General features: G+C 40.8%; 1 protein-coding gene across 3 annotated transcripts in view; it reads left to right on the forward strand.

Moving 5' to 3' along the window:
- rabep1 (rabaptin, RAB GTPase binding effector protein 1) overlaps positions 1-23,402 on the forward strand; it is a 132,185-nt gene that overhangs the window by 84,591 nt on the left and 24,192 nt on the right. For 2 of the 3 annotated variants that reach the window (XM_073053859.1, XM_073053861.1), the window contains exons 11-15: positions 713-829; positions 9,692-9,790; positions 10,290-10,430; positions 10,881-11,070; positions 20,034-20,089. In XM_073053859.1, coding sequence (XP_072909960.1) covers positions 713-829; positions 9,692-9,790; positions 10,290-10,430; positions 10,881-11,070; positions 20,034-20,089 — 603 coding nt within the window. The remainder of the gene's footprint in view (positions 1-712; positions 830-9,691; positions 9,791-10,289; positions 10,431-10,880; positions 11,071-20,033; positions 20,090-23,402) is intronic. The other variant, XM_073053862.1, reaches the window with a different exon arrangement.

Here is a 23,402-nt window from a genome sequence, read left to right on the forward strand (position 1 = left end):
TTCCAACAGGCTAATCAATGCCAGCCAGTATTGATGCTTGGCAATAGCATCAGTGTTCATTTTGTCTTCTATGTGTGACGAGTTTTCTTCACGCTGGCGCTGTTGCAGCCCTTTTTTTGAAAACTATTTTCTATTGGTTTCCTGTTGTCCAATGTGTTCTTTTTCATCCTTCACTCAATACATGTACTTTTGCAGTCTTGTAAATGCCCACTCACTCAATTTTGTGTATTTCCACAGATGGGCCTTTGTGATCACTTTTCCATATTTCTCTTGTGCCTTTTTCATTCATAGCATGTGGGTATTGCTAGCAAGTCCAATGATCATTACCCAAGTTGCTACCCTGGACTTTCTGGATTATTGTATTAGGACATTTATGAATCAGGCTTATCTCTCAAAGTCTGGAGTTACGCTTTGGCTGAACCAGATAAGGGCAGTAGATATTGAGCCAGGCAAGTTCTAATGACTGCACATTCATTTAATGGTGGCTAAGTTTTATTTCAAATTAAACAAATTTAGATTTCTTGGATCATTAGTCAAGAAACTTGAGATGCTTGTTTTTAAAAAAAAAAAACAACCCACAATAATCAATATTTTCTTAGATCAGCAGTCTTTCCCTGTTCCTCATAAATTGTGCATAGAAATATTGGAAGTTCTTGCTGTTTGCACACACTGAATTCCCTCTGAGATATCTGTCTGATTGATGACTCTACAGGTGAAGAAACTGCAAGTGATGCTCCGACAAGCTAATGAACAGCTGGAGAGAACAATGAAGGAGAAACAGGAGCTGGAGGTTTATGTCAAACAGAACTCTGATGATACAAGTAATCAGGTAGCTGGGATAGCCACAAAATCTCTAATACTGGTACCTAGCATAGCACACAGAATGCACTCCCAGCAATAAGTTTAATGAAAGGAAACTGGTACTCCTTGAAATGAATTGCCCGGTATAGAGAGGCTGCCAGTATGGGTGGGACAGAGTGAGCCTTTCCAGCAGCTCAGCGCTGAGTTGTGGGCTCAGGCTCTGCCCTTTCGGCACAATGTGTTAAGGCTGTTACTGAGTCTGGCTGCAGCTGCTCAGTGTTACACTCTCTGGATCTTACTGACGGAAGCTACTGTTTGTTCGGATGAAGATTAGCAAGCCCATCAACTCATCATGTTCATGCAGACCTTTATCCCATCTGCAGTAATCCTATTTGTCTGTATCATTATTTGCCTTTCCTATTTAAGCATCTGTCCTAACAGTCTGGCTCTGAGATTCCTTCATGGTTTATGCTTTTAATTATAGAAAAGTCTCTGCTTGGAAATGCTCAGCCAAATAGCAGGAGTCAACAGTTTGATCACATCCACCAAATGGAATCCAAGTGGACTGTCAACATGTGGAGCATCTGTTGCCTGTCCCTAGTAAACACAGCACTCAAGTACCACATCTCAGCACTGAGTGGTCCCACTATTTAACCTTTCCTGTCCAAGATTAGCCCTCAAAGGCAGCCTCTCCATACTGAACTGGGCTAATTCATTGCTGGGAGAATGACATCAAAGGACAGAAATTCATGGCAGGTTGCTGGCACAGCAGCACATAATGTCAAGGAGGATAGTCTTAGCACATCAGAGCAGAATCAATTTTTTTTTGTACAGAGGGGAGTGCTTGTCTAAATTTTAGTCTTCAAATGGGAGGACTAAATAAATCCCACTAAGAGGTGTACAGTGTATTTGTAATTCAAATAGTCCAATAGTTCCATTTAATATCAGAGAATGTAGACAATATACAACCTGAAATTCTTCCTCTCCGCAGATATCCTCAAAGCAGAAGAAAACCCCCCAAAAAATGAATGACAAAAAAAGCGTAAAAACCTGGAAGTCCATTCCCTCACTCCAATGCATAAGAAGCATCAACTCTCCCCTTCTCCCTCCCTCAAATTATTCTAGTATAAAGCATCAGCATTCGCACCATGCAAGCAAAGCCCCCAAAGAGAGACTATGGTCTGTAGTCCATCAAAAACTTAACTGTTCACTTCAATATCTCTGTTTCTCTGTCTCCTTTCACAGTGTCAGGGAAGACAACAGTCACGATTTTGATGTTAGTCTGAAGCTTTCCTTTTTATTTTGAGTTCTCCAACGCGAGAATTGGCAAATCGATTGCTGAGTACAGAGTCTTCTGACAGCCACTCTTGCTGTCTTCGATGTTCTGGCTCCTGTTACACTTCAGTATGCAACACCGGGAAGAGTTCATGTCCACAGGGCCTTGTAGGCCCTGAAGCCACCTGATTTCAGGCCAAAACTGGACATGCCAAAATGCAGCTGATGGTGAGCTCCAAGATGGCAACACAGTCATGCAGAACCTCAGTCTTTGAATGCTGCTGTAGATCAAATATCACAATAGGACCCCAGCAACTCTGAAAAGGAAAACAGAGACATTAGAACAGGAAAAAATTAACTGTTTCGCTAATAACTAAAAGACGCGGCCCTCTGGTGCCATCTTTAGCCCCACCCACCATAATTAGGTACAATCATACATTGAACTTGTGATTTTTTTTTTTGTCATGTGTACTAGCTGCACACACAAACTGCTGCAGGAACTCAGCAGGTCAGGCAGTATCTAGGAAGGGAAATGAACAGTCAACAATTTGGGCTGAGCCCCTTCATTAGGATTGCAAAGGAACGGGACAGGAACCAGAATGGGGTGGGGGGGTGTGGAGCACAAGCTAGCAGGTGATAAGTGAGGAGAGAGAGATGAGAGAAGCTCTGGGTAATAGGTGGAAGAGATAAAGTGCTGATGAAGCAGGAATCTGTTAAGTGAGGACTTTAGACCATGGAATATAGAGAGGGAGGTGATGGGCAGATCACGAAGTCAGAGTAGTAGAGAAGGGAAGAGAGGGTATACTTGTGCATTCAAACATAACATCTTCAATCCTGTAACAGTCACCCTCTTTCATTTTGCCCCCCTTTTATACTGCAGCTCACCCAGCTGACCGCAGTGATCTGTCTCACTACACACTTCCTCTGATTGTAAACCAATGGCCCTATCACTCTAGTTCTCATCCCCTGCCAAATTAGTTTAAACCCACCCCAACAGCTTTAGTAGATCAAGTCACTTTTTATTGTCATTTCGGCCATAACTGCTGGTACAGTACACAGTAAAAATGAGACGATGTTTTTCAGGACCATGGTGTTACATGAAACAGTACAAAAACTGCACTGAACTATGTAAAACAACACAGAAACTACACTAGACTACAGACCTGCCCAGGACTGCATAAAGTGCACAAAACAGTGCAGGCATTACAATAAATAATAAATAAGACAATAGGCACAGTAGAGGGCAGTAAATTGGTGTCAGTCCAGACTCTGGGTATTGAGGAGTCTGATAGCTTGGGGGAAAAAACTGTTACATAGTCTGGTCGTGAGAGCCCGAATGCTTTGGTGCCTTTTCCAAGATGGCAGGAGGGAGAAGAGTTTGTATGAGGGGTGCATGGGGTCCTTCATAATGCTGTTAGCTTTGCGGGTGCAGCGTGTGGTGTAAATGTCTGTAATGGTGGGAAGAGAGACCTCGATGATCTTCTCAGCTGACCTCACTGCAGGGTCTTGCGATCCGAGATGGTGCAATTTCCAAACTAGGCAGTGATGCAGCTGCTCAGGATGCTCTCAATACAGCCTCTGTAGAATGAGGGGGGGTGGGAGATGGACTTTCCTCAGCCTTCGCAGAAAGTAGAGATGCTGCTGGGCTTTCTTTGCTATGGAGCTGGTGTTGAGGGACCAGGTGAGATTCTCTGCCAGGTGAACACCAAGAAATTTGGTGCTCTTAACGATCTCTACCAAGGAGCCGTTGATGTTCTGAGGGGAGTGGTTGCTCTGTGCCTTTCTGAAGTCAACAACCATCTCTTTTGTTTTGTTCACATTCAGAGACAAGTTGTTGGCTCTGCACCAGTCCGTTAGCCACTGCACCTCCTCTCTGTAAGCTGACTCGTCGTTCTTGCTGATGAGACCCACCACAGTCGTGTCATCGGCGAACTTGATGATATGGTTCGAGCTGTGTGTTGCAACACAGTCGTGGGTCAGCAGAGTGAACAGCAGTGGACTGAGCACGCAACCCTGGGGAGCCCCCATGCTCAGTGTGATGGTGTTGGAGATGCTGCTCCAGATCCGGACTGACTGAGGTCTCCCAGTCAGGATGTCTAGGATTCAGTTGCAGATGGAGGTGTTCAGGCCCAGTAGGCTTTGCTTTCCAATCAGTTTCTGAGGGATGATTGTGTTGAATGCTGAACTGAAGTCTATGAACAGCATTTGAACGTATGTGTCTTTTTTTGTCCAGGTGGGTTAGGGCCATGTGGAGGTAGATCTGCCTGTAAGGATAGTAGACCCTCAGGTTCAGGTGTAACCCATCCCTTTCGCACAAGTCATTCTTTCTCCAGAAGAGATTCCAATTATCCAGAAATCTGAGAGCCTTTCCCCAGCACCCCTTTCTCAATCACACATTCATCTGCCAAATCATCTTGTTCTTACCCCTCACTCGCTTGTGGCACAGACAGCAATCCAGAGATTGCTACATTGGAGGTCCTGCTTTTTAGCTTTCTAACTAGTTCCCTAAATTCTCTCGTCAGGACCTCCTCCCCTTTCCTACCTTCATCATTGGTGCCAGTATGTACCAAGATTTCGGACTGCTCACCCTCCTCCTTTAATGTTGTGGATGCGATCTGAGATGTTCCTGGCACTAGCACCTGGGAGACAACACTCAGCTGTCACTATTGTGTCCACAGAATGTGTCTGCTCTTAACTATGGAATCCCCCCATCACTACTGTGTTACCACCCTCCCCCCACTTACCCTCCTGAACCACAGTGCCAGAGACCCAGTTGCTACAGCTCCCCCGGTATGTTGCCCCTCTCAACAGTATTTAAATCGGTATAATTATTATTGAAAGGAATGGCCACAAGTACTGGCTGCCCGTTTCCCTTCCCCCTTCTAACAGTCAGCTGCCTCCTGCAACTTAGTTGCCTGTAGCTCTTATCCGTCATCTCCTCAGTTTCCCACGTGAGCTGAACCTCATCAAGCTGCAGCTCGGTGCACCCGGTGCAGATGTGGTTATCCGGGAGGCTGGAGGTTTCCCAGAATTTCCAGACCTCACACTAAGATCACAGCACAGACCCTGGAGCCATCCTCATTGCTCTAACTATGTATTAACACGACAAAGAATGAGGAAGAAGAAATTTACCAGATATGTACCTCACCCGAGCCTGTTCTCAGCCAAGTCTAATGAGCCAAAACCTCCCCACTCTAAAACTGGTCCTCTAAAACACTAAAACGCAATGGCTGCCTTATTTTTATTTGCCTTTGCTAATGCATGAGGCTTCCTGCGCTGATTCGACAGCAACTGCGTCATATGGCTGGTTAATCAGGAAGTGCACCAGGTTGAAAAGTCTGTTTTCATGTTGTAAATTCTTCTATGATTCTAACTCAGCCCCTACGGAAATATCTTCTGCGGTTCCATCAATTACCTCAGGAAGTTCAAGAGCCGAGAGGTAATGTTCAAGGCATTGATCGTGTGGATAGTCAGAGGCTTTTTCCCAGGGGTGAAATGGTTCACACGAGAGGGCACAGTTTTAAGGTGCTTGGAAGTCTGTACTGAGGAGATGTCGGGGGTGGGTTTTTTACACGGGTGAGCGTGTGGAATGGGCTGCTGGCGACAGTAGTGGAGGCAGATACAGTACTGTCTTTTGAGACTCTTGGATAGGTATGTAGAGCTCAGAAAAATAGAGGGATATGGGTAACCCTAGGTAATTTCTAAAGTAAGTGCATATTTGGCACAGCATTGTGGGCTGAAGGGTCTGTATTGCGCTCTAGGTTTTCCGTGTTTCTAATTTGCAAGGTGAGTCAGTGGTGAAGAAAGCAAATGCAATGTTATTCATTTCAAGAGGATTAGAATATGCTGACATTGGAAAGGTTTCAGAGGAAGTTCACAAGAATGATTCCAGGAACGAAAGGCTTATCATGTGAAGAGCGATTGATGGCTCTGGGTCTTTACTCACAGGAATTTAGAAGAATGAGAGGGGTTCTCATTGAAACCTACCAAATGTTGAAAGACCGAGATAGAGTGGATGTGGGAGAGTCTCGGACTAGAGGACACAGCCTCAGGATGAAGCAAGGGTTTCTAACCTGGGGTCCATAGATCCCTTGGTTAATGGTAAGGCTCCGTGGCATAAAAAAAGTTGGGAACCCCTAGAATAGAGAGGTATCCATTTAGAACAGAGATGAGGAGGAATTTCTTTAGCCAGAGGATGGAGAATCTGTGGAATTTGTTGCTTAGGCAACTGGTGAGGCCAGGTCATTGGGTGTATTTAAGGCGGAGGTTGATAGATCCCTGATTAATCAGGGTCTGAAAGGTTACGGGGAGAAGGCAGGAGAATGGGGTTGAGAGGGAAATGGATCAGGCATTATGAAATTGCTGAGTGAACTCAATGGGCTGAATAGCCTAATTCTGCTCCAATGTTTTATGGTCTTATGCCACCTTCTGGCACAAGGTTTGCAGTGTTGCAGGACATAGTCCTTCAAGTGTTGAGTGTTCTTGTATGCCAGCCACTGAATGCACCCACGCAGTTGAACAAAACAGTTTAAGAAGGTAAATGTTGGCATGGTCTTCATAGTAGGAAGATTTGAATACAGGGGCAAGGATGTATTTCTACGGTGCAGTGTAGGTTGGCCCAGTCATCATGTGTGGAGAGGTAAAGTTGATTAGGCTTGTATTCCTAGAATTTTGTAGATTGAGAGAACCCTGTGACCTGTCTTGGAAGATGATGTCAAGCTGTCTTTCAGGAGGGTGAACCCTCGTATGGTGGCAGGTCCCAATGGTAAGGTTCTGAAAGCTGTGCCAACCAACTGGTGGGTGTATTCATTTTCAACCTCTCATTGCTACAGTGGAACATTTCCACCTGCTTCAAAAGGGCAACAATTACACCATTGCCCAAGAAGAGCAGTGTGAGCTGCCTCAATGACTATCGTCCAGTAGTGCTCACATCTTTGGTAATGACACGCTTTGAGAGGTTGGTTGTGGCCAGAAGCAACTCCTGTCTCAGCAAGGACCTGGACCCACTGCAGTTTGCTTACCGCCGCAGTAGGTATACAGCAGATGCAATTTCAATGGCTCTTCACACAGCCTTGCATCACCTGAACAATACAAACACCTACATCAGGATGCTGTTCATTGGCTACAGCTCAGCATTTAACACCATCATTCCTACAGTCTTGATCAATAAGCTACGGAACCTGAGTCTCTGTACCTTCCCCTGCAAATGGATCCTCAAATTGCTAATCAAAGAGCACAATCTGTGTGGGTTGGTATTAATAATTCATCCTTGCTGACAGTCAACACTGGGCTTAACTCACTGCTCTACTCTCTCTATACCCATGACTGTCAGCTCAAACACCATCTAGAAATTTACTGATGATATAACTATTATTGGCAGAATCTCAGATGGAGATTAGAGGGTGTATAGGAGCGAGATGTACCAGCTAGTTGGGTGGTGTCACACCAACAACCTTGCACTCAAAGTCAGTAAGACCAAAGAGCTGACTGTGAACTTCAGGAAAAAATAGGACGAGAGATCAAAACCAATCCACGTAGAGGGATCAGAGGTGGAGAGAGGAGCAGTTTCAAGTTCCTGTGTGTCAAGATCTCTAAGGATCTAACCTGGTCCCAACATATCGATGCAGATATAAAGAAGGCAAGACAGTGGTTATATTTCATTCGGAGTTTGAGAATATTTGTTCTGTCACCTTAAAACAGCTAACCTCTACAGATTGGAGAGCATTCTGACTGGCTGCATTACTTGTATGGGAGGGGTGTGCTACTGCACAGGATCAAAGGAAGCTACAGAAAGTTACAAAATTAGTGAACTCCATTTTGGGTACTATTTTCCATAGTATTCAAGACATCTTCAAGGAGAGGTGACTCAAAAAGGTACCATCCATCTTTAAGGACCCCCACCACCCAAGACATGTCCTCTCCTCACTGTTACCATCAGGTAGGAGGTGCAGAAGCCTGAAGGCACACACTCAGCAATTCAGGAACAGCCTCTAACCCTCTGCCATCAGATTCCTAAATGGACATTGAATCCTTGGACACTACCTCACTTTAATTTTTGTTTTTGTTCTATTTTAAATTTAACTATTCAATATACATATATATATATACTGTACTTATTTCTTTCTAAGTTATCGTGTTTTGCATTGTACTAAGTTAACAAACTTTACAACACATGCTGGTGATATTAAACCTGATTCTGATTCCATTTGAAACTTGCAAAATACAAATCAGTCTCATGTTATACAATAAGTCAGTAGATTAGAACTGAGATGGGGAAGAATGTGTTGAACCTGTGCAAGTCACTACTGCAGAGGGCTGTCATCGTAATATTTTTGAGGACGTATAAGTGTTTAAACACAGAAGGCATCAAGTAGTAGGGGTGAGAGCATGAATATGTCATTGAGTCAGGTTGCAGTGAATGGCAGAAAAGGGTGGAATGACATACTTCTGTTTTCTGAGTTTCTGTGTATCCAATCAATGCTGATATCACACATGCGCCCAGCAGGGATCTTTGCATGTAGCTTGGTAGCCGTTTTAGCCAGCTAATGTTCCTTCATTTAAAACAGGCACTGAAGAAATCTAGTGATTTATAGCTAATTTGGCACAATTGTGCAACTGCACCTACAACATTATTACATCAGCTGTCTCACCCCTTGAGTCAAATGGTTGTGGGTTCAAGTCCAGCTCCAGAGGCTTGAATGCATAATTGAACATTGTAATTCATACACTAATAAGAGAATACTGCACTTTCAGAAGGTGATGTTCCTCAAATCTTCAACCAAAATTTAGTTTGACCTCTCGGGTAGTTGTAAAAGATTGCATGGAACTATTCAAATAAAAATGGGGCAGATATTCTGGTGAACATTTGCCCTACAGTTTGCATTAAAACTATGGCTTAATTGTTTACTTCATTGCTCTTTACTGAATAAATATCAGTTACTGCCTTCCCTGCATCGTGATAGCGCATCTCCTTCAAAAAACGCTTCTTTGGTTGGGAACCAGCATGGAGTGTCAAGAGCTATGAAATGTACCATATAAATAAGTTCTTTTTTTCATTGGAAAAAGACTCACTGAACTATCAGTGTAGCCTTATAGTCAAAACAAATTAATTAGCTCAGTATCAACATTTACCACTTCTTCATTCTAATTTAAGACTAGTTATTTTCAAATATTTCATATTCTACACTATAGAGCATAGAACAATATAGCAGAGGAAGTGGCCCTCTAGTCCATGATTTCTGTGCTAGTACTTGTGTTAAACCCAAAGTGTACTGGCTACCCAAAGGAACATGTTACTTTTGTAACAAAGAATGTTTTGATCAATTTAGACCAAAGGAAATAATTTTATAGTGAACTAAGAAATGCAAAAAACTTGAGTGAAGGAATAATTTCAGCAACTCTGTGGCTATTACTGTATTTCTGTCCTTTGAAATAGATTGCTCCATTTGCAGAGCATTTTGTAAGTGCACATAATTCAGTAATTTAAAAATAATCTGAAATATTTTCTGGGCTATTTTTAAACTGAGATATTGAAAGAAAGCTTTGAATAAGCATTGTGATAAGGCCAGCATATCTTGTTCAACTCTTCGTGTTTATTGTGCTTATATTCTCCCAGGTGGCTAGATTGATGCAACGGGCACAGGAGGCTGAGAGCTTGCTTACCAATATGCAGCAGTTGTTTTCCCAAGCCCAACGAAGCACCCAGGAGCAAATGGTTTGTTGGAGTAGATTGGCAAATTTTGTTTTGGATGCATGTATGACTGTTGCACTTACAAAAAGTTTAAAATACATCAAGTACAGTTTTACAGAGAATAAATGGTTTTCATATTGATTTTATCAATTCAGTTTGTGGTTCTGAAAATGGCTTGGCTTCTGTAGACATGCCATAAGTGAAATCATTTGTATATGGCCCTAACTATTCAACACAAAAATTTACTTCACTATGCTACTGAAAAATAGTATCGTAACTGTTCTCCCCCCCCCCCCCCCCATTAACAGTGAAGGTTATTATGGTGACATTTAAGGAAATTATTAATGGGAAAAAACTGGTTATTGTCAATAGTTTAGAATATGTTTATTTGTAATCCTAATCATCAGTGATTTTGCTTGTTTCAATCTTTGAGCTATAGATTCAAAGTTGATTTAATTTATAATATTTTTTTAAATCACTGTAAAAGCAGGCAATTAATAATGGATTGTACTTGTTTTGAAAGGCTGTGCTTATTCAGGCACGGGAACAAGTATCTGAGGAGCTGATGAGGCTACAGAAAGAAAATGAGAGTCTTCAGGGAAAGCATAGTTTGCACTCTTCTGTTCTTCAGGAAGAGAACTTCATTCCACCAGACACCGTGGAGGTAAACTTCAATCCCACAATCTAGCCTTTTGATTTTATTTGGATACTTGTGAAAGATACGGTGAGCTGCTTGTTTCTAGTGAAATGAGTTTAATATCAGTGCTATCCTGTAAGCCTAAACTGGGGAGTTTATTTCAGCCACCAGGTATATTCTGTGTACTGTTGCCTCTGACTTTGATCTATGCATGAATCAGAGTTGGCTTATTAGAGGTTTCTGGGATCTTACCAGTTCAGTAAGGAAACCTGTGACTTCTAATGGTACTACATAGTATTCAATATCAAGCATGTAGCCTTAATAATTACTCATCATTCTGACCCTTAAACCAATGCCAGATGTTGTTCTTCTGGTCTAATTATCGTGGTCTAATTACAACTGTTGCCTAAGCCATGTGTATTTTGCAGATAGAATGTGCAGCAAATTGCTACCTTGGTGTTTGTCACTTTGATTCAGGAACTACATGAACTAGTGCAGAAATACCGTGAAGATATCATCAGTGTACGGACGGCAGCTGATCACCTGGAAGAGAAACTAAAGGCAGAAATCCTTTTCTTGAAGGAGCAGATTCAAGCAGAGCAGTGCCTGAAGGAGAACATCGAAGAAACGTTGCAGTTAGAAATTGATAATTGCAAGGAAGAGATTGGTGAGTGAAATAAAAGAATTGTACCAGGTATCAATAAAAAAAAATTATTTCCAATTGAGTTATCTAGATGAATTGTTACCTTGCAGAAGGTTCTTCCATACCCATTCCAATATAATGGCAGTGTCTAGGGGCTGATCAGGTGCTTAATTTGAATCCCTTTAGATCAAGTGTGAGGGTGTAAGTTCAAAGGAGATGTGTGGACCACATTAATTTTATAACAGCTTTGGGTGTCTGGAATGTGCTTCCAGGGATGGTGTTGGAGACAAATGAGATGAAGGTGTTTTGAGATTCTCTTGGGTAAGCATATTAATACAGAGAAAGGAGAAATACTTTACTTTATTGTCACCAAACAATTGACGCTAGAGCGTACAATCATCACAGCGATATTTGATTCTGCGCTTTGTGCTCCCTGGAGTACGAATCAAAGTACATATAATAAAAAAAATTAAATTATGAAACATAATTAGAAAATAGAAAAGGGAAAGTCAGGTCCGGATATTTGGAAGGTATGGCCCAGATCCGGGTCAGGATCCGTTCAGCAGTCTTATCACAGTTGGAAAGAAGCTGTTCCCAAATCTGGCCATACGAATCTTCAAGCTCCTGAACCTTCTCCTGGAGGGAAGAGGGACAAAAAGTATGTTGGCTGGGTGGGTCGTGTCCTTGATTATCCTGGCAGCACTGCTCCAACAACGTGTGGTGTAAAGTGAGTCCAAGGATGGAAGATTGGTTTGTGTGATATGCTGGGCTATGTTCACGATCTTCTGCAGCTTCTTCTGGTCTTGGACAGGACAACTTCCATACCAGGTTGCGATGCACCCTAGAAGAATGCTTTCTACGGTGCATCTATAAAAATTAGTGAGGGTTTTAGGGGACAGCCAAATTTCTTCAGCTTTCTCAGGAAGTAAAGGCGCTAGTGGGCCTTCTTGGCAGTGGGCTCTGCTTGTTTAATTAGACCAAGTCAGGTCATTTGTGATATTCACCCTGAGAAACTTAAATCTTTTGACCTGTTCCACCTGCGCACCACCGATGTAGATGGGGTCGTGCGGTCCGCTACTCCTTCTGAAGTCAACAACCAATTCCTATGGACAGGCAGACGGAATTGTATGTCATTATTTAATTAGTTTGGCACAGTACCCTGGGCAGAAGGACCTGTTCCTATGCTGTAATGTTCTATGTATTGTTGGAAAAAGCTGAAGGCTTCCTTCATTGGATAAAGCAGGAGACAGAGTGGTTGTTTTCCTGAGCCAACTGAGGATTTTTAACCTGATTTCTGCTGCAGGATTAGAACCAAGATGGCATTGCAAGCACTAATTGAGAAGAACAGGAAGAGCTGAACTATTTAGCTAGGCTGTTGTCTTTCCAAACCTTTACAAAGATGATTTGGAGATACTGAGGGCTATGATTGTATTAGTAAAGGTAAGCCCCTTCCAACAAAAATCCAACATTGCCATTCAATTAAATGGGAAGGGAAAGTCAATTTCATAAGTTTCTGTAAACTTCCTTGCAGTTTTCCTATATTCAATTTGGAATATTTGGCAAAAGATAGTTTTTAAAAGGCAAAGTAATTAATGAACAGGTTTGTTGTATTCAGCATCTTATTGGTTGGCTTTGGCACTGAACAAAGCACAACTTGAGAATTTGAAGCATTATTAACCATTGAGACTTACTAGAATTGGCTTGGGCTTTGATGGATCTGTGAAGTTGCTATTAAAGTTATATTAGAGGCCTTACTTCTATAAAATGTTCAAGTCAGATGACCAACAAATGGACAATAGCACATTAGAATGGATAGTGAAGAAAGTTGTGATAAGGAACTGGAAGAAAATGGTCTAACTAGACATTAGGAAATATAGAAACAGATCAACAGATAACCATGAACTGAATTCCTGAAACGATTAGTGGTGACAAAAGCAAGCTGTTATCAATAGAAAGTTGTGTGGGGGGGAAAAGCTATAATTCAGCTTTCTGCCCCAAGGGCCCCCTGTGGTTTTCCCAAACATATTTACCCCCACACCCACCATTCTTTTTTGAAAGCAGTGCCCAGCATTGGGCTCATTCACACCCCTTATTAGTTGTCAGTTCCTAGTCGGGACAGCATTGATGGTCTTATCTTGGGCTCCTTCTGTTCTTCTCATGAACCTCATGGAAGCGAGCAAGCTGGCTGTGGTAAGTAAAATACAGGCTGGGAACACTGGTGCCATTTTAACTACTATACAAAGGCTCTGCAGCAAAAGATTCATTCAGTGTTGTAAATCATTAATAAAGTTATATTCTGCTCATCTTTAGACAAGGAATGAGTTAGATACAAACAAGATATTCTTAAAAAGCATATGTGATCTTAGTTTAATGCTACTTAATTTGTTAATTTGTGTTTTTCTCTAATATCTTTCCATCATCTGTTTTGTTTTTGACTCGTTGACTCCCAGACATCTTGGAAGGTATGAAGCTTATGAGTAATGCCTTTCACTCTCAGCTGACATCACTTGCTGGAGATGTGCTTAGCTGGTTCACTAACTAATATTTATGGGTCACAGTAGTCTGTAACAGCGTGAAATGCCCTACTGTTAGATCATCTTTGTAAAGCAATGCTGGAATGGCATTGGTTAATCCATCCTCTCCTATTCCAATCAGAAGAGTCTGTTCAGACCAAATGAGTAATTCATCTGGTCTCCACTCTTTTATTGATTTATTTCAACTGCTTTATTGAAGGTACTTTAATTCTCCTAAGCTTCAAATACATAAATCTGCAAGTCCTTCAAGGCATCTTTTACATTAATATATCATTTATTCTTTGTGCTTAAAACAATATATCTGCAATAAAGGCTATTCTGTTATTAAACTATTGTTAGTTTTTAAAAGGGAACATATTGACTGTCATGGATCTAAATTTTAAGGCAAGATAATACCATTGAGTGGACTAATAATCTCCTACCTCTGCTAGAAAGATCATCTTTTGTCCAACAATATTCTCTTCCCCATCACAGCAGTGACTGGAAACCAGACATTTTTGTCCATGATAAAGCAGGGAATAACAAATCTTGATCCTAAGTTTAGGCCACCTAACAAATCCCTGCAGCTGTTTGATTTGTGCAGAGGTGTCTGCTGTATGTCAGTGGTTTCCAATGTGGTTATGCTGCTATCGAAAACCCCAAAGCCTTGTGCAGTTAATACTGTGTGTTTATAGGTTGGGCTTGATAGATAGTGAAGTGCAGATTTGCAATACTTCTTGATTTTAGATATGGGAAAGTACAGAGTGCCCATTATTCCACTGTTAATATTGGGCTATTAAGAATGAGGGATCATGATTTGGTGATCTGAGATCTCTGCTGTTTTACTTGCCAGGTGTAGTGTATCTTGCTTCGGTATAGAGATAATCTAATCAAGAAAAGCCTTTATTCTGATTTGCTGTTCTTATATAACAAAGACATTGGATTTTCCAGTCATTGTTGGTCTAACTTTGGTATTCCTTTGTAATACTGGTGACACAAAGCAACATAAAATTCAATCCAGCAGTCTATCCATGGTTTAGGCTAAGTGTGTTGGTTGTGGCTCCCACATAAGAACAAATCCCAGACGTGGGCAGAGCTTGTCGTAAGTTTGGGATGTGCTTAGTGACACCCATCTCCTTACTGTACTAACAATGAAGCCCTGTTTATTAGTCTTCCCCCCTACACCACATTTATCTGACATGCAATTAGCAGTCCTATTCATCCAAATGGACATTCTCAACTGAAACGTAGGAGGAAAAATTGTTATCAGTCTTTGATTTAATTTTTTCAGCTTTTTATTAACTTCATCTAAATTGAAAGGTGGTAGAGAAAGCCATAGCAAAAGGCTAGTATGTATGTAGGTAAAGCTAGTAATTAGAAAAGATAACAATGTCATTGTTTATTGCATGTAGAATTTAAAATGTTATACTTCATTTATAAAGGGCATTGATTGGTGAGACAATGTGAAGTACAATATACAGTATTGGTCTCCTTGAGGAAGAACCCTGAAACAAGAAGGCAAATGAGTCTGAAGGTGCAGTCAACACAAGTGTGTATGCGTTGCTTGGATTTCCAGCATATGCAGATTTTCTTTTGCTTATGGTGTAAGACCTACTTATGATCACTCCCTCATTCCTCCCAGTTCCTTGCCTTCACCTCCCACTATGTCCTCTGCTGCCACCTCCTTCCCCTTTCCCCTCAACTTTTACGGGAAAACAGCACCTTGAATGTTAAAATTACTTGATGTGGCTTTGTCATTTTGTGAGCCCTCGAGGATCTGTATGGGAGACAGACAAATGAGGGGAATCACAGTAAGATATAGAATGTGCTCTATATTGTCCTGCGTAGGAGCTCCATTCATGCAAGAGACTGTAAGTAGAGTACTTGTATTGCTAAGATTTCACCAACTGTGCCCCGTTCTGGTCAAATGATGCAGAGGGTAACTGGAACCTCATGAATGAACAAGTAATTTCCAATGTGGCTTTATTGGTTTGAAGTATTTGCCTCTGTGTCCAATAATAACTGGAGCCACATGAATGAACAAGTAATTTCCAGTGTGGCTTTATTGGTTTGAAGTATTTGCCTCCCTGTCCAATAAGTTTGATCTATTGATTCCTGTTGTTGTTTCTCCATTATTTTTAAGAAAGAATTTAAGAAAAGTAAAAGCTCTGTCCAACTAGGTGTACTTCATACAGCACATACATGCTGATTGTGATGTCTATCAGCACTTATCCCACTTGCCTACATTCAATCAGTATCCCTGTAAACCGTTTCTATCTGCGTACTTGTCCAAATGCATCTCATTCTTGATTACTGCTACCCTCTGCGTGGAATACATCCCAAAGCCAATTCCTGCTCCACACCAGTTACGGATTTCCAGGCAGCAAAACACACAAGCACCACTGCTGTCTCCCTTCAGTCGTCACCATGATTTTGGCTTCAGTTTGCCAACTAATGTATTATTGAAGTATTTGATCTTCAAGATGCTGCCAGCAAACAATGCGACCAACAACAATGTCCTGCATACAGCTTACAAAACTACTATTTTACTTCTTTCAAGTATAATCTACTTCTAAGCAGCATACAATTGGAACCTTTGGCTTAGGTTTTGATATGTTTTTGGACCGAATGAGCTGTCTCCGTGAGAGTTTGGAGCGTGCGACCAGAAACATGGAGAGAGGGCTGGAACCCATGATTAACTCTATTGCTTCTCTCCAATTGAGGCACGAGCAAGTTGAAGTCAACAGAGACGAGAGCAGGGTGCTGGAGGGTTTTCGGTGTTTATCTTCCTGCATTTAAACAGTCTTCCTCTCCTCACTAGCTGCTGTAGGAGTCTTGGGATCTATGTTGCAAGGATTGATCAGCATGGCTGTGGACTCGTTTCTGGGGGGGACTTTGAGGTTTAGGTTGCTTGTGTTACTAGATTCTGATTACTGTTTTTGAGTGATTTGATTGGGGCAATCGGTGAGGACTAGGGCACTTCAGTGAAGACTGCCTCTGCAGTACTAATCTGAATATTCCTGATTTCCTGGTTTGGGGTTCTGTGTTCTGCTCTCACTTTTCACTGCTTGTGCAATTTGTTCTTTTTTTGTGTTAGTTTGATGTTTTTTCTAGGAACAGGTTCCGTGCTATTTCTTTGTTTTGTGGCTGCCTTCAGGTGGACAAATCTCAGATTTGTTTTCTGTAAATGTACTTTGAGCTATTCTATTAATTTAAAAAAATTGGACCTAGTGCTGGTGTTCTTTGGATACCAAGCAATCAGATTTTTGGGTTGATATTCCTTAAAAATCTGTGCTGCCTTTAGTTTATTAACACATTCTTCACCGCTAGACAATTAATTTGCTTTAGATTATTCTCTCTAAACTAAAAACAGGATCTTCTATCTGTTTTTCTGTTTGAATTACAGAATCTAGAGTCTTTTGAATTTTACCTCAGATTTTTGCAGCTATTTTGAGTGCCCCAAAATTGCATCAATAAAGATAATAGATTTTTATGAATTTTTAGGGAATAATGTAGTTTTGGAAAGTGTTTGAACGTATAAATTATCAGCCATCACCTTATTGAATAGCTGATCAGGTGTGCGAGTAAATAGTTGTACAACTAATGTTCTAAACTACCTGAGATGTATCTCTTTCAACTTGTAAAACTTGGCCTTCCTTCAGTTATGATTTTATGACCATTATTAGTCAAATGCTCGCCAAATGAAACATTAGTTTGATACAACATTGTGGCCAAAGAGCCCGTTCTATTATATGTACACCTCTTGTATCCATGTTGCATGTATTTAAGTTTTTATTCTGGGAATTTTAGAAAATCCTGCCTCTCTCTGGCCATCTGTGTTAGAATAATGTAAATTTTAAGTTTTCTCTGCTCTTTAGTTCTTACATCTTTCCATAATGTGCCTGCAGATTTACCTGCATAGACCACACATCCTGCAGTGCAACAGGTTGACCATTAATTCCGACCAGATTTAATGTATTCCTTGTTCCTTGTTCATCTTTATCAGAGTATTTTTATCAGCAAAACTTGTTCCTTCTCTTTCTTGAATATTTCAGTAACCAGGAGTATGGAGTTCCCATTCTTTTGCTAATGGTCTGTGGGTGGGTGTGTGTGCGTGCGTGCAAATGCAATCTATGCTCTTCTGACTTAGTCAGTTGTTTTGGTCTCTTTGCACCAACCCCTTCTCCACTGTCATCACCACCATATTTTATTAATTGAAGGGGTGTAGGGATGACGAATTGCTTTGTAAACTGCTGCTGTCGTTCAGGTATGGGTATACCCACACTGCTGTTAGGACAAGTGTTCCAAGGTTTTGACCCAGCTACATTGAAGGAACGAATAATTCCATATCAGGATAGTGTGAGGTATGGAGGGCAACTTGTAGCTCATAGGTGGTGGAAGTGATGGGTTTGGAAGGTACTGTGTGTGGTGTGGCTGCAGTGCATTCTGTAAATGCTACAGATTGCTGCTACTGTGTCAGTGATGAAGTAAGTGGACTGCTGTGCCCTGTATTATAAGAAGTTTCTTGAGTGTCATCACATTTCTTATGAGCCTTGTATGTGATGATAAGCTTTGGGGAATTAAGATGTGAGTCTCTGACCAGGTACCTGCCTCTGTTCATAGTGTATTTGATCACTGCGGTTCAGTTTTTGATCAGTGTAACCCCCAGAATATCGGAAGTGGAGTATTCATACCATTTGAATGTCAGTGGGTCGTGGCTGGATTTTCTCCTGTTGGATGTAGTCATTGGCTGGCACCTCTGTGGTGTGAATATTACAGGCAAAAGAAAATCTGCAGATGCTAGAAATCCAAGCAACACAAAATGCTGGAGGAACTCGTATTACTTGTCATTTATCAGCCAAGGCCTGGTTACTGTCCAAGTCCTGTTTGCATTTGGATGTGGACTGCATCATTATTTTGGGAGTCGTGAATGGTACTGAACATTGTGCATTCATTAGTAGGGTGATAAATTACAAATGTAGAAAAATTATTGATGAAACATTTGTTCAGTTTAATTGATCACAATTGTGTTTAGTGAGTTTCCATTTATTGAGGTCACTTCTACCTTTACTGTGTGAGCAGTGATGGGGTGAAGCTGATTAGTGACTTGGGAAATGCTAATCAGATCATTACCCAAAGATCTCCCTTTGGTGATCTGTGGCAGATTCACCAACTTGTTGTTTTGCCTCAGTTTTTTACTTTTGCTGATACAGTCTCAGTTCAGTTCAGTTTCAGTTTATTGTCATTTAGAAACTACAAATGCAACGCAGTTTAAAAAAAATGAGACAATGTTCCTTCAGAATGATATCACAAAAGCACATGACAAAACAGACTACACCAGAAAATCCACATAACATTTGGCAATCCAGAGTCCGGAGAGGCTGCTGCGTATTAATATCGTGCTACCATCTTAGCGTGTTCCCCAGAAAGGAGCTCCAAATCCACCAGACAAAACAAGACTACCCAGACACACCAAGTCAACCATTATAATTAAACATAATTAGGTCTACCTGCATTCCAGGTCTCATAACTGTGCTTTAAAATCCTGATGCTTCCTGCTATGGTTTGAGTGAGCAATGAGATCACATTTTTGGCTATCAAAGAAAAATTTTAAATACAAATAAACATTGATAAAGTTATTGAAAATTTCTGACAGAAGACATCCACTCACATGTCCATGCCAGTTGACAAAGAACTCTCCATCCTAATCTCATCTTCCAGCTCTAACTATGGGTAATATGTATATATCTGGTAAAATTTGTACGTGGGATCCAGACTCCCATCACCCTTATTTCCCATTACTATCTATATTTTTGAAATGGCTGCCCCTGATTTTGACCCCTCTGCTAAGAAAATGGATTGAGCAAATAGAAAGTGCCCAAGTCCATCATAAGTTTATGCACTTCCAAAAGAGTTTCCCCAAGCTTCCTCAGTTCTACAGCTGATCTAATCTTTTAACTTCAGTTTTCCAGTCCTGCTGCCATTGTCAAATCTCCTCTATGCTCTCTCCAGTACAATCACATTCCTAACGTAATCAGACTGTGGCCCAGGCAGTGTTGTAGACAGCTTCAGCATAACCTGCTACTCATGTTCTGAGCTTCAGCTAATAAAAGAACATACCAAATGCCTCTCTAACCACCTTACTGACAACCATTTGGTTATTTAGCTTTTTAAGAGAACATCTCAACACAGTTAATTGCAGACCAGTGTTGCTACTAGTCTGTGGCCATGTTTGAGGCGCCATATGAAGAATGAGCCACTGACTTTGAATGACAGTGTCCACTCATTTTTCTTGAGATCTGGCAATTAACCGAAAAGATCTTGGCTATCAGCTTATTTGGATCTTCCTGCATTGTGTTCACAAGCTTTGCATGAAATGTTTGGCTGCTATACAACATTCACAAAAAAGTGGCATTCTGGTGTGTAAAGTCATTGTAAATGTGAACTTTCTATTGTGTTTTTTCTATATTTCAGCATCTTTTTCCAGTTTGAAAACCGAATTGGAAAGAGTGAAAGCAGATAAAGATCAGGTGAGATTTTATTTTGTTAGAACCTGATGTGCTTCTGAATGCAGATGAGTAACTGTCATGTGAACTCTTGAAGAAATGGGCTTGGGACTGTGACATTGGTTTAGTTGGTCAGTTTAGAGATTATTACACAAATAAAAGTACAGATGCCCAAAATTACATTGTAAAGACGTTGTGCAAACTAGGATTGCGTTCCCTGTAACTTGGAAGATTATGCAATGATTTGATTGAAGTTAGAAAGGTTTTAAAGGGGAACGGGATAAACAGAGGAAAACCACTGGGTAGATAGTTAGGTGTAGGGATTAAAACCAAAAATTTAAGAATTAGATCTCTCAGCAATTGGGAAATGTAGAGATACAACCAGCTCAATCAGTTTTAAATCTGTGCTTGATAGTTTTTTGCAACTAAAGGTATAAAAGGGATAAAGGTCCAAGGATGTGGCTGTGGTGATCAGCTGTGCTTTCTGTTGTATAGCAAGGCATCATGGTGGAGCTGAGTAGCCTAGTCTTGGGTCCTTGATCTCAAATTAACTGCTTGTCTCCATAGATGCTACTGAACCATTGATTAATTCCAGCAACTTTAGTTTTATTCTGTATTGGAGACTATTGAATTGGCTTTTAGTTCACTCTGGGTCCAATGTTCCTATGAGTTTGTTGCAGGCCAGTTTGTGGACCAGCAGTTACTGGTTGGAGGCTGGAAGTAGGGGTAAGACTGAACGTGCAAATCAATGCCTGCCGTCCAGTACCCCTGGAAATTAAAAATGAAATCAACTGTATCTAAGAAAATGTGTACTGCCTGACAAAACCTAAATATCAGTGGTCAGAATTCAAATAAATTAAATATGACTTTTCTTTTTACCCAAAGGGTGGTTGGTGTGTGAGCATATTTCTGGCAGGGTTAGTGGAGCAAGAAACATTGGATTGCAGTATGCAACCAGACAGGCTCTTGTTAACAAATGGGTTTCAGGAGTTTAGAAAAGCTGCATTTAGTGACAAATGATTTCTGGTCAAAATTTATTCAGCTTCCTTTCATATTTTTTAAGAAGTGGGATTAGTTCTATGTACATTTTGTATAAACCTATTCTTTTGTTCATTTATATTCATAAAGAGCCTTTCTCCGATTAAGTTCAGAAGTCAGAATGCTTGCTGCTTATTTTACTATGTTCAATGATATTTGTAACTCAGCAAATGGAGCTAGTTTGAACAACATGAAGGCTTAGGCATTTAACTAACACTGAACATCTTCAATGAGAGTCCAACCACCTACCCGTGGTCAATGGAGTTACAATTGTCAAGTCACCAAGCTTGACTGGTGATTAGATATTCAATTGGACTACATTGCAGTTAATTGCCTTGTCTCCTCCATGTTCATTACCATCAGAAGGACTTGAATACCAGAGCTCGGGGGCACCACTACCTGGAGGTTCCCCTCCAAATCCACAATTTTCTGAATTGCATATTTGGTTTTGTCCTTAAATCCTAGAACTCCCTACTCAACACCATTTTCTAGAATGCATGACAAATCTACCTGACGCAGTTTGTGATGGGCCATAATTCCTGAAAAATGAATTATTTTAAAAATCTAGAGAATTTACCCTGTTGGAGAATCACAGGAAGAAGCAATAGTAGACCAGCTACTATGTTCAGTAAGATCCTGGTGGATCTTTCACTTCTGTCCTACTTTCTAGAACTGACTCCATATACTTGATTTCCTCAAACCCAAAACAAAATCTGTTACATTTCTTTTAGTTATGTTCTTTTGGGAAGTTTATGGATAGGTAGGCTGGATGGAGTGGGAGCCTTCCCCATTTTGCTGCTTAATTTTAAGAGCCTTTTGTAATTCTTTCATCTAATCTAATTGCAACATTTTGACTTCACAAGTTGTATTATGAGTGGATTTATGATTTCTCATTAATTATACAATATACAGAACTGAGTAGCAAATGATGTATGGCCTTTTGGTTGTAGATAACTCTTTTAAGTAATTTAAAGTAATTTAAGCAATTTTAAGTGGTGGATTCCGGTTAATTGGGACACAACAGGGCCAGTACATTTTGGCCCAATTAAGCAACTGGTCCAATTAGCCAAAGTTTCATGGAAGTAGTTTAAAAAAGACAAATTGTGTTTAACTAGAACACTACCAATATAACTACAGTACTATAAAATTGTGCATTAGATCCTGATAGTTATCAACAGAGGAATTAATCCAGTGTTCTTTTGATTGACTGTAGGGAACGAAATCAGCGCAGACACCTCCTTTCCTGCATAAAGTAGTGTAAAAATCATTGCTTTTTAATACAGCATCGGTCGGTTCAAATGAATAACGTAATTCAAGCATATGTAACTGACACTATTTAAAAATCATCTGCAGTAAACACTTGTGTAGTGTAAAACAGCCACGTTACATGCACATGATAACTGACACTGGTTAGAAACAGTTAACATCCTCCAAGTCTTCATTTTCATTGTAAACATTCAAGATGATTGTCAATACCTACAAATCCTTCGTAGTCCTAACTTGCTGAAGTAGTGAAATCATTTTCACTTCCGGCCATTTCTGGCATCTCTTACAATGGACTGAAAAGCTTGAGCATGTAGATAATTAAGAAAGAGGATGTGCTGGAGCTTTTGGAAAGCATCAAGTTGGATAAGTCACTGGGACCAGATGAGATGTACCCCAGGCTACTGTGGGAGGTGAGGGAGGAGATTGCTGAGCCTCTGGCGATGATCTTTGCATCATCAACAGGAGAGGTTCCGGAGGACTGGAGAGTTGTGAATGCTGTTCCATTATTCAAGAAAGGGAGTAGAGATACTGACACCAACCTGCGCTTGCTTGCATGCATACACACACGCACGCACGCACGCACGCACGCACGCACGCACGCACACACACACACACACACCCCCCCCCCGAACACCACTCCACTCCCTTTGCAATTTTTGCTCATTTCTTTCTCAATTTCTGCTAAAAAATTGTTTACATTTGCATCATTTATTATTATATTGTAATTTGCCCTTTACTGTGCCTATTGTCTTGTTTATTAATTATTGTACTGTCTTGCATTATTTTGTGTAGTCCCGTGTAGGTCTGAAGTCTAATGTAGTTCTGTGTTGTTTCACATAGTCTAGTGTAGTTTTTTGTTTCATGTAGCACCATGGTTCTGGAGGAACGTTGTTTCGTTTTTACTCTGTACTGTACCAACAGTTATGGTTGAAATGACAATAAAAAGCAGCTTAGCTTGACTTGAAGATCCTGAGAGCAGGATTTATGAACATTTGGAGAGGTATAATATGATGAGGAATAGTCAGCCTGGCTT

The sequence above is a fragment of the Hemitrygon akajei genome, chromosome 8 (assembly GCF_048418815.1).
Source record: "Hemitrygon akajei chromosome 8, sHemAka1.3, whole genome shotgun sequence".
In the NCBI taxonomy this organism is placed as follows: Eukaryota; Metazoa; Chordata; class Chondrichthyes; order Myliobatiformes; family Dasyatidae; genus Hemitrygon; species Hemitrygon akajei.